A 16,188-nucleotide genomic window follows, 5' to 3' on the forward strand; every position below is an offset into this window, starting at 1 on the left:
AATATTAAGACAGCTATGGACCAGAGACTTGCACTGCATGGTATTTGAAAGTGAGCTTGATCTTTCCAAGGAAGACACATACTTGGCTCCATATCCGGGCCTAATATACATATAAAAAGGGGAAGCCTCAGATTTCTGGAAAACTGACTTTTGAAATTAATTTTTAATAAAATAACATGCTATTACTTGGAAATTTTAGACATAGTCAATGTCATTAATTTAAATATAAATTACTTACAACTTATAATTTTAGAAATGAACTGCCAAAGATTTGTTAGTCTGGTCCAAGTTTCTGTATGGACTCAAATATATAAATTTACTAGTTTAATAGTCCAAAATCCTTATTGGCCCCTGTTCCTAAGGTCTTATCAGGGATTATATCATTTAAGAAAAAATTTAGGAAAAATTTTAATGAAATAGTTCAAGAACACAAAAGAATGTATGTTGACCTATAGATACGGCATGAAGAATACCATGAATCCCGGCACAAGAAACAGCTGCCTGACAGTCCCACTGCAGTCCTGTGGCTCTACTCTGCTCACATCCTACTCCCGTGCCAACAAAGGCAGCCCAACCTCCACCTCACTTTCCATCCCTACCTTTTCTTTATATCCTTAAATAAGATATGCTTAATTTTGTAGGTTTTTGAACTCTATAGAAATAAATGATACCACACTGTTTGTATTCTTCTGCAACTTGCTTTTTTCACTCAATACAGTTTATGAGATTCATTCATCTCGACATGTTTGGCTGTTACTTATTCATTTTCACTGCTGAGTTGAATTACTATCTAGGATTATCTTTAGTTATCTATTTTCCTGGTGATGAACATTTGGGCTGTCTCCACTTTTATTCCATGATTACCAACCACGCTATTATAAACTCTTGTGTACATGTGCTGGTGCACATAAGTTTCTGTAAGGTACAAAACTACCAGTAGAATTATTAGGTCTGGGGTATATACATCATTACCTTTATTAGATGATGCTAAATCGTTTTCTAATGCATTTGTACCAATTTACACTCAGTGCAGAAAAGGTTCTGTTGCTTCACACTCTTGCCTACACTTGGGATGGTCAGACTTTATAACTTTGTGGTCTTGTGGGTACAAAATGGTATCTCTAAGGGGTTTTAATTTGTTTTTCTCTGATTACTAGGGAGATGTAGCATCTTTTCACTACGGTTTCAGGAAGTTTGTATATACATATTTATATTTGTTTTAAATATTCAAGAAGTAAATTAGTGTAAGAAAAATTAACCTTTCAGTTAAATTGAGCACTAGTCAAAAGATATGAGTAATTAGTAATAGAAACCAAAGACAAGTGTTGATTCTTTCCTGTCTCAGATTCTACTGTGTTGTCTAGATTTTGTACATTTTTAAATTTCAATTAATAACTAAGAATAAAATGTAAAAAATTCTGATTAGGGATATAATTTCTGAGCCAAGGGAGAAACTGCTCTTCGAACTCCTTACCCTGAGCAGTGTAAGTGAAACTTAAAGGTCTATGTACTGTTTAATCTGAATATGAATTTTATGGATACCAAATCTAAGCCAGAAGTATTCACATGACCAGCCAACAGTTATTTACTATGAGCATTCATGGTAGATGCAAAGCAATCAAAATGTTACTAAAGGCCACACATCAGTGAAGTAAGACTTGACTGAGCTCCACGAGACCGAACTGTCACATACCCAAGTAATGCTCATGTACTCTGACAACTTCACAAAGTCCAGGGTCCTCAGAATCCAGGGGTAAAATTCCTGAAATTAAAACGAGAAACTTAAGGGAAACAACCTCAAAATGAATTCAATCCTAATGAGATTCCAGTAAACAAATTTTGTTCAGTGGCATTTTGAGAAAGATTCCAGTAATTACTAGTGTGGGGAGGGAAGAGACTTCAGAAATATGGAGGGCAGTGGATAGTTTACTCTCTGACATGGACACTGTATCCCCTGTACCTTCTCTTTCTTCCTTTCTTTTTCACCTTCTTTCACCTCTGAGTGATGATAAAGACGATGGCTGATGTACAGAGCCAAGCCAGAGTCTTGGGGGCACCTGGGTTCCTCATTAACATCGTCCCTGATGCACAGCTACCTTCCCAGCTTGGTTCTATAACATACCTCAGGATGCTTCCAATAAAATCTCATTTTCCCTCAAGCTAGTCAGATTTTATTTTTGGTCTCTTACAAAAAGAATCATAGTGTCACTGACTTCTTGGCCAGATAAAGATAAGGAAGACAGAAATAATAAATCCTCTGAGAAAATACACAAGTCAAACAATACCATAAAAAACTGATGAAAACCTTCCTATAAATCTGAACAGCTTCAAGTATGCCATAAAGTTAAACATTATCTGATTTTATACCAATATATTTTTATGAATATTTTCCACAGAGAAATGGTAACCACAAAAGACTACTACGAAGGTCATACTTTATATACGTTTGTGTGACTGCCTAGGATACAAATATAAATATGAACGTTTGCAAAATAGTATTAACTATGAAATTTTTAAAAAATCAATACATTGTTTCCAGTGAATTTTTAGTTTTACAGGAGTAGTCAGGGAGCAGCCCTGTAAAATTCAAGTTGGAGGTGGAGAGTGGCGCTCCTATACGGCCAAGTCAGCCAGGAGTCTTCAAGCAGACGACCTGTGCCTTTTCTTTTCTCTAGTCTTCAGTCTAGCCTTAGACTGCGATCCTGTCAGGACAGGGCTGCACCAAGCACAGTGATAACTACTGCCATTTTCTATCTAGGATATTGTTCTATAGTCAAATACTGAAAAGTTTTAAATGTACTGCTATTGAGATCAAACTCCCCCAAATCGGGAAAGTACTAGTACATGAGGCGAGCTCACAGCAAACATTCATAATTGTCCGGAGGAAGAAGAGACGACAGTCAAAGAGATGACTCGAAATACGACAATGAACTGTAACTTACCAACGACTTCATCATCTGGTTGAAAGAATGATACTTTGCTTCCAACTAAAGATTGGAGAAAATTAATAATTAGTATTATGAGATTATTAAAATTATTCTTAACTATTAAAATAAATCAAAAGATGCATGAGTTTATAAAAAGTCACTGACTCGAGAGAAAAGGCCAAGAACTTCCGGGACATTTTGATGGTCTACAAGGATTACAGGATAGGACACTTCAAATCCGGATTCTCTAGAAAATTCTCTACAAAATCTGGGCCACGCGGCTGTTGACACCACAGAAGATGTCCTTCTCTTCACCTAAGATGGAGGATAAAGGAAAATGATCCACTCCACAGCTCCTATGCTGACTGCCCCCGTCCTGTGGCCAGCCCAATCTTCTATCGTTATTTCAGTTGCAGACTCTCAGACACACAATGGGGAATTCTGCTAAGAGCCACAGAGAAAATTACTTTGATTTGGAATTATGGAAATAAATTCAGACTGGTGCCAAGAAGTTTTTGGAACTATACAGAAATGATAGTTGCATTTTCTCTGCACATGTACAGACGAACCCTCTCCCAGCAGTCAATTCTTTAGAATATTCTTTTTTTTTTGAGAAAGATCAGCCCTGAGCTAACATCTCTGCCAATCCTCCTCTTTTTGCTGAGGAAGACTGGCCCTGAGCTAACATCCGTGCCCATCTTCCTCTACTTTATACGTGGGACACCTGCCACAGCATGGCGTGCCAAGCGGTGCCATGTCCGCACCCGGGATCCGAACCGGCTAACCGCAGGCTGCTGAAGTGGATCATGCGAACTTAACCGCTGTGCCACTGGGCCGGCCCCTAGAATATTTCTGTTCACAGTTACAAGCAGAACGGGGAGGAAAAAAGCAAACATCACTGAATGCCTAGTTGAGCCCAGCATTTTAGTGTTATCACATTTAATCTTCATGGCATACCCAAGGGTTGGTATTATTATTCCTACTGAACAGACGAGGAAGCTGAGGTGAAGCAGTGAGGCACGGTGGAAGCCTGAGATCTCGAGTGGCCTCTCTGGCTGGCTCTGTCAGAAAAACGGCCCCAGCACTCACTTGATGGTACTCAGCAAGTAGCTCTAAATCTAACACGCCTCCTTTCGAGTCGTCCTTTTACAGTCGGCTGCTTCTCTGGATCCCTCCTGGGCTATCATCCCCCAATATTTTTGGCTTCTGATCCATTCTGCTGCGGCTCCTCGTCCTCCTGGAATCACCCTGATCCCTTTTTTTGGCTTCCTTCACACTCCTTTTAAATGGCCCTCGAATAGTGGCTATGCTTAGGTCTCTCCTTCATTTCTACTCTCTCTCTCGGTGAGCTCATCAACTCCCTGATTTCAAATACAACCTACTTACTGACAGTGTTCAAATGTACACGTTTCCAGCACAGATCTCTCACCTCTGAGCTTAAACTCACAAGACTGCTTATGAGATATCTCCAACGAGATGTCACCTAGGTATCTTGAACTCAACAAGTATAAACCTAAACTCACTATCTTCCTCCAAATCGGATCCTCTTCTGTTACCAATGGGTGGCACCACCTTACCCAGAATCCTGAAAATCTCTTCCGGCTCTTACCTGTTTTTTAATGCCCCTCTTCCGGTCAACTGTTAAGTCCTGTTGACTTGACTTCCTCAGTATTTCTTGAAAACATTCCCCTTTTCCACCCCTGCCACTACTGTCCAGGTTCTGGACTTTGGTGTCTCCTGCCTCTTGGTCTACAACCCAACCAGTCTGATCTACCTCAAAACTACCCTTCACATGGACCCACTCTACTAATAATCTCCCTAAAACCCAGTCTGACACGCGAGGTTCATTACGGCTGGGGCCCTCGCCTAACCTCCTGCCTCTTTTTTTGGGGGAAGGTATCAGTGTTCAAATCACCATTAAAATATTTTGTTCAATATCTTTTATTCCGCTATATTTGAAGGAGAATTTTCTTGACAAAATGTTTCTCTGCTGCTGAGTTTCTTGCCTCTGACTCCTGCCCAGAACTTTATTTTGCTCCAGCAGCACAAAACTCTGTAATTGTCACATCCATCACATTATGACTTGCTTCTCTGTCTTTGCTCATGATATACTCTCTGCTGACTGTGATTCTCTTCCTGCCGGCCACTTACTGCCTGGCTAACTTACTCCAAGGAGCCTTTTCCTGTTTCTTCTGGCTGGGTTGCACACCTCTCCTCAGAGCTTTCCTAATCTGCTCGTACGTGTGTGTCTGTCTCTCCCCTAGACTGTGAACTCTTTGAGAGCAGGCACCCTGTCTTATTTATCTTCATATCCCAATCACTCAGCAAGTGCTCATTAAATACGAAATGAATGAATGAATGAATGAATGACTGATGGATCATCTTCTGGATATTATAATTCTTATTTTATTTTCCCACATTCTGAGCAGAAGAAAGGAGAGGGAATGAAATTATGATTTAGCTATGACAGAAGATTACACTGAGAAAGACTATGTATATTACAGATTAAAATCACAAGTAAAATTCAAATAGTCTAACCCACACGGCACACTCATTCATTCATTCACATACACAGAAAGTGCAACCATATACCGATTGATCACGAACCACCTATTAGCAATGTCTATGAACAGTAGGTCTATTTAGAAACAAATTATTTCAAATACTTAGGCTTACTGTCCTGCATGTTAACACCATATTCTACTAAATAAAACTTAGAAAAAAATTTTATTTGAGGCAATCACAAAATCTTATTGGTTATTTCTCCTCAAAACACATTTTTGAAAGAGCAAACTGCTTAACTTTTATATGCTCAATTTTAGGCAAACTTCAAAAATTTAATGTGAATGTAGTTACTGATTAGTATACAAATTTTGGCCCGAAGCCAACTTATACAAGTAATTTATCCTGGTTCATAAACATCATAAAAAGGACAACATTGGTCATCTTATTTAATATGATTACTCATGAATTTAAAGACAATCACTAAATATTTACTAAACTGTAATAAGCTCTTCAATTATAAAAGCCAATTAAGTTCTATTTTTCTTTTTAATGAAAAAAGGAAACATTTCTGTATAATTAAATTTTATATTTAAAGAAGTATGTATAATTTTATGCGACAGTAAACAAATTAGCTACCATTTAATTTCTTTTTTTTTTTTTTTAGGAAGATTAGCCCTGAGCTAACTACTGCCAATCCTCCTCTTTTTGCTGGGGAAGACTGGCCCTGAGCTAACATCCATGCCCATCTTCCTCTACTTTATACGTGGGACGCCTATCACAGTCTGGCTTTTTGCCAAGCGGTGCCATGTCCGCACCTGGGATCCAAACCCACGAACCCCAGGACTCCGAGAAGCGGAATGTACGCACTTAACCAATGCACCACTGGGCCAGCCCCCATTTAATTTCTTTTACCTTAGAAAATACAGATATTTATATCTGTAAACTTACCATCTAACACAATTCCAGCAACTTCTCTCCCAACAGGAAAGAAATCCTTCTCCATCTTCATTTCTGCTAGAAGCTAAATCATGACAAAGGCTGTTTATTGTCAAGAACAAATCCTGGTCTCTTCTGATGTATGAGGAAAGCAAGAGCAAAAATCAAACTACAGAAAAAGCAGATACGATTCAATTTTTGGAATGAAGACAAAGCAAATAACTTCACAAAACAGGTTTCTCTATAGAGTAGGAAACCAAGAGTTTGCTGAGGAATTAGCTGATATGTAGGACATAGGTATGAGTAGTAGCATTCAAATCACCATTAACACACTTTAACATATTTACTCTGCCCGGTATGAAGGGAAATGACAGCCCAAACACTTCTTGGTCGGCTCAACACTTTAGGGGTGGGGAGAGTCCGGAGAGGACAGAAAAGTGCTCCAGTCCCACAGCTTTGAAATCTTTGGCGTTGCTCACAAGTCTTGGTTTAGGTAGCAGGTGATTGATATACACAGGGAAACTGCCATATATTTTCAGATAGGAGTTTCTTTTATTAAAGGATAAATTATGTATTTTTAAGAGATTAGTCTTTTGTTAGATTCTCACCAATTTAAATACTGGACTTTTAAAGTGAGAGAGTGTGCATACCTAAGCCTGTAGTTTAAGTTCCTGCCACTTATACTTCTATTATAATACTTGAGAGGCTGAACATATTTGTAGGTATACTAGTAGTTGAGGAACAGGAAGTAAAAAGAAATTGAAATAATTCTCTTGTATACTTCCTTTATTTTTCAATTTTTTGATCTCCTGTATATACTTGATCGATAGAAAAGACTCTTTTTCAATGTGGTCCATTATGCTTCTCCTAAGATGCTCATAGGACGTTCTTATGGAAATACTGGACGTTTTACAGTATTTCTTTTATGCACACTTTTATGGAGCGATAATCATGGTTATAGCAATTCCATCCTGCCTCCTTCACTTACTGTAAGCATTTTCTTGCATTACTATGCAGTTTTCATAAGCGTTATGTTTAACAATTGTGCAATATTTCATTAAATTGATTTTACTATAATTTACCATTTCCTACATGGAGGTAATTTCTTAGACTTGGATTTTAATGCATTTTTTGTAGTTTTAAGAAGAACACCCTGGAAGGGCTGAAAACAGAACTCTGCCGACAAGAAGGAGTACCGGCGCTCCTGGTGAAAGAGGTTCAGGGCATCTCAGGGACTCACTTCTCTAGTCACGCTCACATTACAGAGTTCCCCAACGGAAGCCTAGAACCTTGTTTTGTAATTTTTCTAAACGTGATTTTATGGCAGAAAACTTTTAGAGCCCTAGAAATTATGGTGAATTATAATGCAATAAGTAAAGGTCCAATGAAACTATGGTATTAATCTTTAAAAAACTGAGTAAATGGACCTGCTCTATTTATCACGGCACATTTAACTATACTTCATATACATGCGAAGACTTCCCATGTACTTCATAGCCAATAATGGAAGATTACTGTGCGGTGGTGTGTGGTTGGGGATATGGTTGCATGAGCGAGAGAGACAGAGAAATGACAAGAAGAATATGAGCTCTAACTAAAGACATTAACTAGAAATATCTATCGAGTACTTAATAAAGTAGTTGGTTAAGTTTCTAGTTTCTATTTTTACTATATTTATAAAGGTAACTTCTTCCTTGACTACAGGCCTTAGTAAGTATAAATTCTCAATCTTTCACAATGTAGAGTTTATAAGATATTTTCACATAGTAATATAAAATATGACTTCAATTAGAATAGTAATTTACCTTAATGTAGAAATACAGAAATTTACATTAAATTTTTTCCCTAGCTTTTCTATTTTTCTAAGGATGTTAATAATTTCCTGGCACTCAGAAGTCAATTATCATTATAATATATTTGTACAATAAATATACTACAAAACTCTCATCTGACTTTTGGCCAGAATAAAAGCACCAATACCTTTGTATTTATCTGGCTCAGAGCACAAGCTTTAACTTGAAGTTTCACATAGTAATCCTCTGTAGCAGGAAGATTTTCCTAGAACCAAATGATAAAATAATTACACATTCCTTTGAGAACATACCTTTATGTTGTGAAAAATTTCATACGTAATTGAACAAAATTGAATATATCCCAAATCTTATAGCTAACTTAATTGAAAAAGCTACAAGTAATTATCCAATAACATATAATCAAAGAAGAATAAAGGGGGGGTCGACCCAGTGGCACAGTGGTTAAGTTCGCACGTTCTGCTTCTGTGGCCCGGAGTTCGCAGGTTCGGATCCCCGGTGTGGATATGGCACTGCTTGGCAAGCCATGCTGTGGCAGGTGTCCCACATATAAAGTAGAGGAAGATGGGCACAGATGTTAGCTCAGGGCCAGTCTTCCTCAGAAAAAGAGGAGGATTGGCAGCTGATGTTAGCTCAGGGCTAATCTTCCTCAAAAAAAAAAAAAAAAAAAGAATAAAGGGAATTTTGGGGCAAAGTTTTTAAAAAGCCTTAGGGTACATATTTTGAAAATGTACTCAGATATTGACGTGGATATATGTGCAGACAATAAACTTAGGATAACAAGATATAGAGGCAATTACCGAGCTTTATTTCAATCTAAATAATCTCAAAGCAATGAACCTTCACTATTACTAGGATATCCTTATACACATTTTACTGATTTTGGAATGTTCTTAATGCTAAAAATAAAGTTCTTTAGTGTCACTTGTTTATCTCTTATTTAACAATACCTTATTTAACATCTGTCTTGGACATTTCAGCAAGCCTCACGAGATTCTGGGGTCAAAATATAAACTTAATAAAATTTAGTTCCATATAACTATTCCATATAACTTCATAATTCTCCTCCTATTCCATATAACTTCAAAGGCAAAGAATATTCTACATTCAGGCACTCAATGTCACCCAACCATATTATTAAATATCATATCACCTTCCCCAAATAACTATATCCTGGCACCAATAATTAAAATACTCTCCTCAACTCCTGATACATCCAAAATTTGGAACCAAAAGCTGGCTAAAAATAGTTACTTACCTAGCCCCTCCTTTGGCCTATCAAAGGGATCACTGTGTTTTATTTGACATGAACACAATATTCTGGGAGTCTCTCTTTTAAATCTCAGATTTGATAATATTTGGTGACATCATGAAGATATTCAATAATACAGACAAATTTGTGGATTTCACTCCTGATGGTGTGGCCCTGGAGACAGGTTCTTCCTGAAGGGCAATCAAACCTCATCCTGACCCAACGGTAGAAGCCAGTCTGTCTGAGACTGAGACTCCTGACCTAGGAGATTTTGGAGTCAGTAAAAGATAACAGAGAAACTGGACCGTGTTCATGATCCAGAAGTTCTTATCATGACCATGAAATACTTACAGCGCTTAGTTTTTGTTCCTAAATTTATAGTTAAATGATTTTGGCCTACCACAAACCTTTCAAGCAATTACCAATATCTGAAAATTCTGCTATCTCTTCTTAAAGTTGTCAAAAACTAGAGATCATTTAAAGCTTAGTGAATGAGGTAACTTGGTAAAGCTCAGCAATTAGTGTGGAAAACAATGCTTCTCCACCTCTTTCATTTCACAATATGAGAGAAAGTATTTTCTGAAATATGGCCACAATCTAAAAACTCACTTTACTGTGGTATTCAGAATAAGTTGGTTAATTTTGCAACATATAAGACTAACGATAAAGTTGTTCTCTTTTCCTAATCTCTTTCAAACTTTCACCCCAAAGGAACTAAAACTCTTTTGTGGCAAGTCTTTTACAAATTTAGTTACACTACAACACAGACCAGCATTTTCACATGAAAATTAAGGGAAAGTAATTCGAAGAGTTTCATTTCAGTAACTTTCGCTCATTTAGTTCCGCTTAAAATGACTTATAATAGGTCATTTAAAACTGGGTCCACTACATACAGAAATATACTATCTTGTTTCATTTAATAATTAAACAATTTTTCTCACCCTTTCTTGAAATACAAATGTTATTTCCTCATTTGTAGAACTCTGTTGAAAATATAAGCCTTTCATAGTCACCTAAAAAAAACAAACAAACATGAAATAAACAAATAAAATATCTTCCAGACCAAATGAAAGCAAAAATTGAAAAACAGTGCTGGCAAAGGATAAAATGACAACCATAAATGTAATCTTCAAATAAATAAATTTACATAATATTTCTTGAAAGTGATCAAATAAGATAATATACAACAATCTCTGGGTACTGAGAATGAGTTTATAGTTCAATCTTTCACTGCACAGGTGAGCGTGTGCTTAATTTCACTTTGCTTTCAATAAAAATTATTAGATGTACTTGAGAAAAAAAACTTAATGAAGGCCAGAGAAGGTCAGTTTTATTTACCAAGGTGTCATTTAAAGGGCTTTCAAACTTAAAAAAAAAGACCATTATAACGGAAAAAGTGGGCAGTCAAGACACTCATTGAAATTGTGCCCCTAATTCTTCTATATTAGTCTACAAACGATTTAAAAGACGTATTTAAACCCATATTCTGCGGAATTCTTGAAGCATCTCTAAGGATTCCACAGTTGTTTCTTTAATTTTCACAGTAATTGTATAGAACGACTATTTTTTAAAGTAAATTTTGTAGAATAAAATACACACAGAAAAGTACACAGATCCTAAGCGTATTAGCTTGCTAAATTTTACGAAATTAATGTGCTCATGTCACAGCAGGAAACACAACATTCCTAGAACTCCAGAGGCTCCCTCATTCTCCTTCTAGTTACTGCCTCCCCCTCCTAAGGATGCTCAGTACCCTGAGTTTCAACAGCCCACGTTAGTTTTGCCTGTTTTTGACTTTATGTAAATGAAATTATTCTCCTTTATGTTTGGTTCCTTTCTCTCAATATCATGTTTGTGAGTTTCACCCGTGTTGTTGCCTGTAGTTGTAGTTTACTCATTCTCATTGCTAGATAGTAGTCCATCATATGAATAAATTACTATTTATCCCTTTCACCATAGACAGACATTGATTGTTTCCAGTTTGGGGCTTTTACAAATTATCTTGCTAAAAGAACATTCTTATACATACTTTTTGGTGAAAGTACTGTTATTGAATTTACTTTATGGAGGAGGAAACTGAGTCTTACAGAGGTTCAGGCACATGCCTAGTGTCTCATAGCACCAGCTGGGCCAGAGCTGGGGCAAACTATGTGCTACCAATGCCAAAGTCATTTCTCTTAACCATTATATTCAATGGTCTTCTATTGAGCTGTTAACATTAGATATATCACTTAAAACTAGAATCCTAAATCCTTTAGCATAGGACTGATAATTATTAAGTACTTGTTGATAGAACTGGCTACATGATTTGCAGGGCTTACTGCAAAAGGAAAATGTGGGGAACTTTGTCCAGAAATTAGCAAAATTTTAAGATGGTGATAGCAGAGCATTAAACCAAGTATGGGTCCCTTCTGAGCACGAGGTCCAGTGTGACTGCACAGCTCCCACACCCATGAAGCCAGCCCTGCACGTTAAATCTAGTGTGTCTAATGGGATCCATATAAAGGGTTTTTACTGAGTTAGTTTAGCAATGGTTGCTGCTTTCTAGAATGTGATAATCAGATGCTGAAACTAAGAGAAATGAATACGCGTTCAAGACATACATAGAAATTACATATGTAGCACGTATCAACAAAGTATATAAAAACAGGGTGAGCTAGGTGAGGTGATTAAATTAATTCGAACCCTTTGGTTACAGAAGCTCTTTGTGTGTGTGTGTGCGTCCATGTCCAGCAAATAAAGCTCAGGTCCTACTCCCTGTCTCAAATCACCCCAAGACACTCAACCCACCCCATCTGTTCCATGCTCCTAGATTTCATCACATCCTACCAAACAAAACCTTGCTGTATTCACTTACTAACTAGTGGGTCTTCCCAGCTATTGTTTGGGAGAATCAATATCCATTATTATTAACTGAATCAATCTCTGCTCCTACTCAGTCAGTGGCTCCGAAAGTTGCCTTTTCAAGACATGGAACATTGACATAGCAACACCTTGATTTCAAAGCATCTCTCTTTGTAATCCTGGAAGCCACTGTTTTCTCTGCTTGATGCATCTTTTTTTTTTTGAGGAAGATCAGCCCCGAGCTAACTACTGCCAATCCTCCTCTTTTTGCTGAGGAAGACTGGCCCTGAGCTAACATCCATGACCATCTTCCTCTACTTTATATATGGGACACCTACCACAGCATGGCTTTCGCCAAGCGGTGCCATGTCCACACCCGGGATCTGAACCAGCGAACCCAGGGCTGCCGAGAAGCAGAACGTGTGAACTTAACCGCCTGCCACTGGGCTGGCCCCCGATGCATCTTAAAACATATGGCGTGTCTCCCAGATCAGCGGTTACAAGGACTTTATACTACATGCACCCCAATTTCAAGATAACTGCTTGTTTGTACCCCTAGGGTGCCCTAAAGCAAATATTATATACGATAAAAATGCCAATATTTTTATCAGATCATCCTAAATAGTTTCTCCAAATTTTAGGTTAAAATTGGCCTGGCTAGTAGAAAAAAAGTAATGTTTAGTTGATCCAATAAAGAACCATGTAGGAACAAAAATATCCTCAAAATTACAAAGTGAAGAGAGAACAGTTTTTACAAGTGTCCAGAAGAAAACTGAGGAAATATATTTGTTTTGCAAACCAAAAAAAGGAATACTGAGTTCTTAACACTAAGAAAATGGTAGAATGAATGGTATTCAAGGCCCACATAGTTTCTTAGGCACTGGTCCAGATTAAATGGAACACTTAGTCCATCATTTAACAAAATTTTTATTGAATGTAAAGATTTTGCATACAGGAAATAAAATAACATCTTATAAAATAAAAATATAAATTAAAATATATAGCTTATCATGCCATTTCAAAGAGTGAATGTCATGTAACTTCAAAATTATGTTCTACGGTAAACTTTCCTTTATCAAAAAGTGTTACATAAAACTTTTAAATGAAAATAAACTGTTTAAAAATGTAGGCTGATAGCCTATAAAAAGCATGAAGATTTTCTATTTTCTCAGCTATATCAGATTTTAAATATATTTGACATAAGTGCACAAATTGAGGATTATATGTGTGATACTTTAAATTTTCATAATGGCCACACGTTAAACCTATTAAAAAAACCTGAAGAAACAAAAATTAAGACATCTATTTGAAACAATTTTTGGTACAAACCAGAAAGAGGACTTTGCATAAATTAAACACTTGACTATAAATACGCTTCAAGAAAGTAGTTAATAAAAGTACTGATCTTTTAAGGAATTTCTAAAAAAATCAATGGGAAGAAATTTAACATGGTTTCATCTTAGTTATAACAGCAACATGAACTCCACTTGCTTTTTTCCTGCTATACTTCATCCCCCAACCAGCTCATCCATTAATAATCGTAAATAAAACCTCTACAGCTCATTCTTTATCTGCATTTTCAGACCAAAACTGTTCTGAGTACCAGACCAACCTCAAATTCAACAGACATAAAACTGGACTCATCTTTCCCTCAAACAAGATTTTGCTGTAACAATCTTCAGTCAGCAAGACTATCTTAGGGGCTGGCCCAGTGGTGCAGCGGTTAAGTCTACTCACTCCGTTTCAGTGGCCCAGGGTTTGCTGGTTCGGATCCCGGGTGCGGACCTATGCACCACTTGTCAAACTATGCTGTCACTGGTGGGCATCCCATATATACAGTAAAGGAAGATGGGCACAGACGTTAGCTCAGGGCCAGTCTTCCTCAGCAAAAAGAGGAGGATTGGCAGTAGATGTTAGCTCAGGGCTAGTCTTCCTCAAAAAAAAAAAAAAAGACTATCTTAGAGTCTGTCATAATTCCTTCCTCTGTAGTAAGTTATTGACCACAAAGCTTCCTTTTCCTTCATGATGTCCTGGCTCATCTGCTCAGTTTTTGGTTTTGGTGGGTGTCTGCACAAGTGATGTGGTAAGGCTGCAATGCCTCAGGCCCGGGCTGTGGCCACAGGCTGCTGAACGGCTTCATCTCTTTCCCTCATCCGATTCACCTGTTACTCCATGGCCAACTTAATTTCTGAAAGTCTAAACTCTTCTATGTTCAATTTTCTATTATTCCCCAACACAAACTTTATAATACCATGGCCACTTTGGATTCAGTTATAGTGTTTCTGACCCACCTTCATTTTTTTTTTCAAAGACTGGCACCTGAGCTAACAACTGTTGCCAATCTTTTTTTTTCCTCCCCAAATCCCCTAGTACATAGTTGTATATTTTAGTTGTGGGTCCTTCTAGTTGTGGCATGCGGGACGCTGCCTCAGCGTGGCCTGATGAGTGGTGCCATGTCCGCGCCCGGGATCCGAACCAGTGAAACCCTGGGCCGCCGAAGCGGAGCACGTGAACTTAACCACTTGGCCACGGGGCTGGCCCCCAACATTCATTTTTATTTTAAGGAAAGCAAAGATATATTGTCAAGCAGTGAGGGTACAGAATACTGGATGAAGTCAACTCTGAAATCAGGCCCCAGATGCTCATCATCGAGCTGTGACTAGTACACAGCACTCTCATACTAGCTGGCTGGACTGTAAGGGGTAAATCTTCAGTTATGTCGAAGAGGTGACTTAATATTAAGTTTTAACAATGCTTTTACTCATCTGTGAGACTTTTCACACATATCCACACATCAGAGAAAGAAGTATGTCAACCCACATGCCCAAATATTTGGTTAAAAAACATAGCATAATCAAAGTACCTAGCCAGAGCTTTGGTTCAAATACCATACTTTGCAGATTGTAGAGAATGGTAGTGCTAGCTAGATAGGCCAGTTCTGCTTCTTAAAGAGGGAGCTGAATACATGGTCCTAACAACTGGAGGACATCTCCACGTTGTGCAGGCAACGGTCTCTAGAAATCTGTGTCCTCTAAGGACACTTTGCATACACAATGAGTACACAGTTGTTTTGCTGCATACAACTGCACTTGCTGCATACAACTCCTGCCACCAGATGGGCACAGGAGACACAGTGATAGTGGCTCACACTTGGCTAAACCCTGGAAAGCATTTCTAGCTAATAACATGTGTTGTGAGAACTTTTTATTTTCACTTTTTAGGTATCTAATCTAAAACTTAGGAAAATGCATGAAGCTGCATGGTCCCCATCACTAGAAGGATTGAAACAGAGGCTGCATACACACTTACAGTGGCTTCCTAAAGGGGATTCGAGCATTAGGTGAAGGGGATGAGGGATGTGATGACCACACTAAAGCCTCTTCTAATTATGACAATCTAGATTTCTAAGAGCAATATCACGATATACTCAATTAAATTTATACAAGTGTGGCATAATCTTTACATCTCACGCAAACTGAGATCTAAAGATTGGTGAAGAATTAGGAAGGGAAAATTTTTCTTTTTGATATATGCTTTCAACAAGCAAAGAAAGAAGGCATTTGCTTGGAAATATCAAATTGTTGCCTATCTGTGCAACAAGTGGTCTCCAACATGTGTCTATCTAGAACACTGGCTGCTCCCAACAATGACCTCTTTTGAATTTCAAAAGAATTTCTGATTAACTCTCCTATCTCCAAGAGAGATTAACTTTTACTATTTGTTGATTTGCAAATGAGTTTCCACTTAAGAGTTCTTATTGGAGGCACTCCGATGCCAGCACCTCTGGGGAGTGGGGAGTGGGTAGGTTGGGGAAGTGGGATGGTCACTATTTCAAAGATTGGAAATCTTTGGTCCAGTTACTATCCAATGCTGGGCCATTTAATATGGTAAGAATCAGAACAATAGAAACTTA

General features: G+C 37.8%; 1 protein-coding gene across 9 annotated transcripts in view; it reads right to left on the reverse strand.

Moving 5' to 3' along the window:
* The window catches only part of CRYZL1 (crystallin zeta like 1), a 32,057-nt gene that overhangs the window by 12,744 nt on the left and 3,125 nt on the right, over window positions 1-16,188 (reverse strand). For 6 of the 9 annotated variants that reach the window (XR_011433020.1, XM_001497560.6, XM_023630083.2 and 3 more), the window contains exons 2-6: window positions 10,373-10,444; window positions 8,349-8,426; window positions 6,381-6,453; window positions 2,943-2,987; window positions 1,694-1,762 (exon numbers count right to left, since the gene is read on the reverse strand). Coding sequence is in view for 8 of the 9 variants with exons in the window: in XM_001497560.6 (XP_001497610.5) it covers window positions 1,694-1,762; window positions 2,943-2,987; window positions 6,381-6,453; window positions 8,349-8,426; window positions 10,373-10,444 (337 nt within the window). In the remaining variant the exon portion in view is untranslated. Of the gene's footprint in view, window positions 1-1,693; window positions 1,763-2,942; window positions 2,988-3,092; window positions 3,243-6,380; window positions 6,454-8,348; window positions 8,427-10,372; window positions 10,445-16,188 lie in introns of all 9 variants that reach the window. The other 3 variants (XM_070252571.1, XM_070252572.1, XM_023630086.2) reach the window with 2 other exon arrangements.

This window comes from Equus caballus, chromosome 26 (genome assembly GCF_041296265.1).
Source record: "Equus caballus isolate H_3958 breed thoroughbred chromosome 26, TB-T2T, whole genome shotgun sequence".
NCBI classification, from domain to species: Eukaryota; Metazoa; Chordata; class Mammalia; order Perissodactyla; family Equidae; genus Equus; species Equus caballus.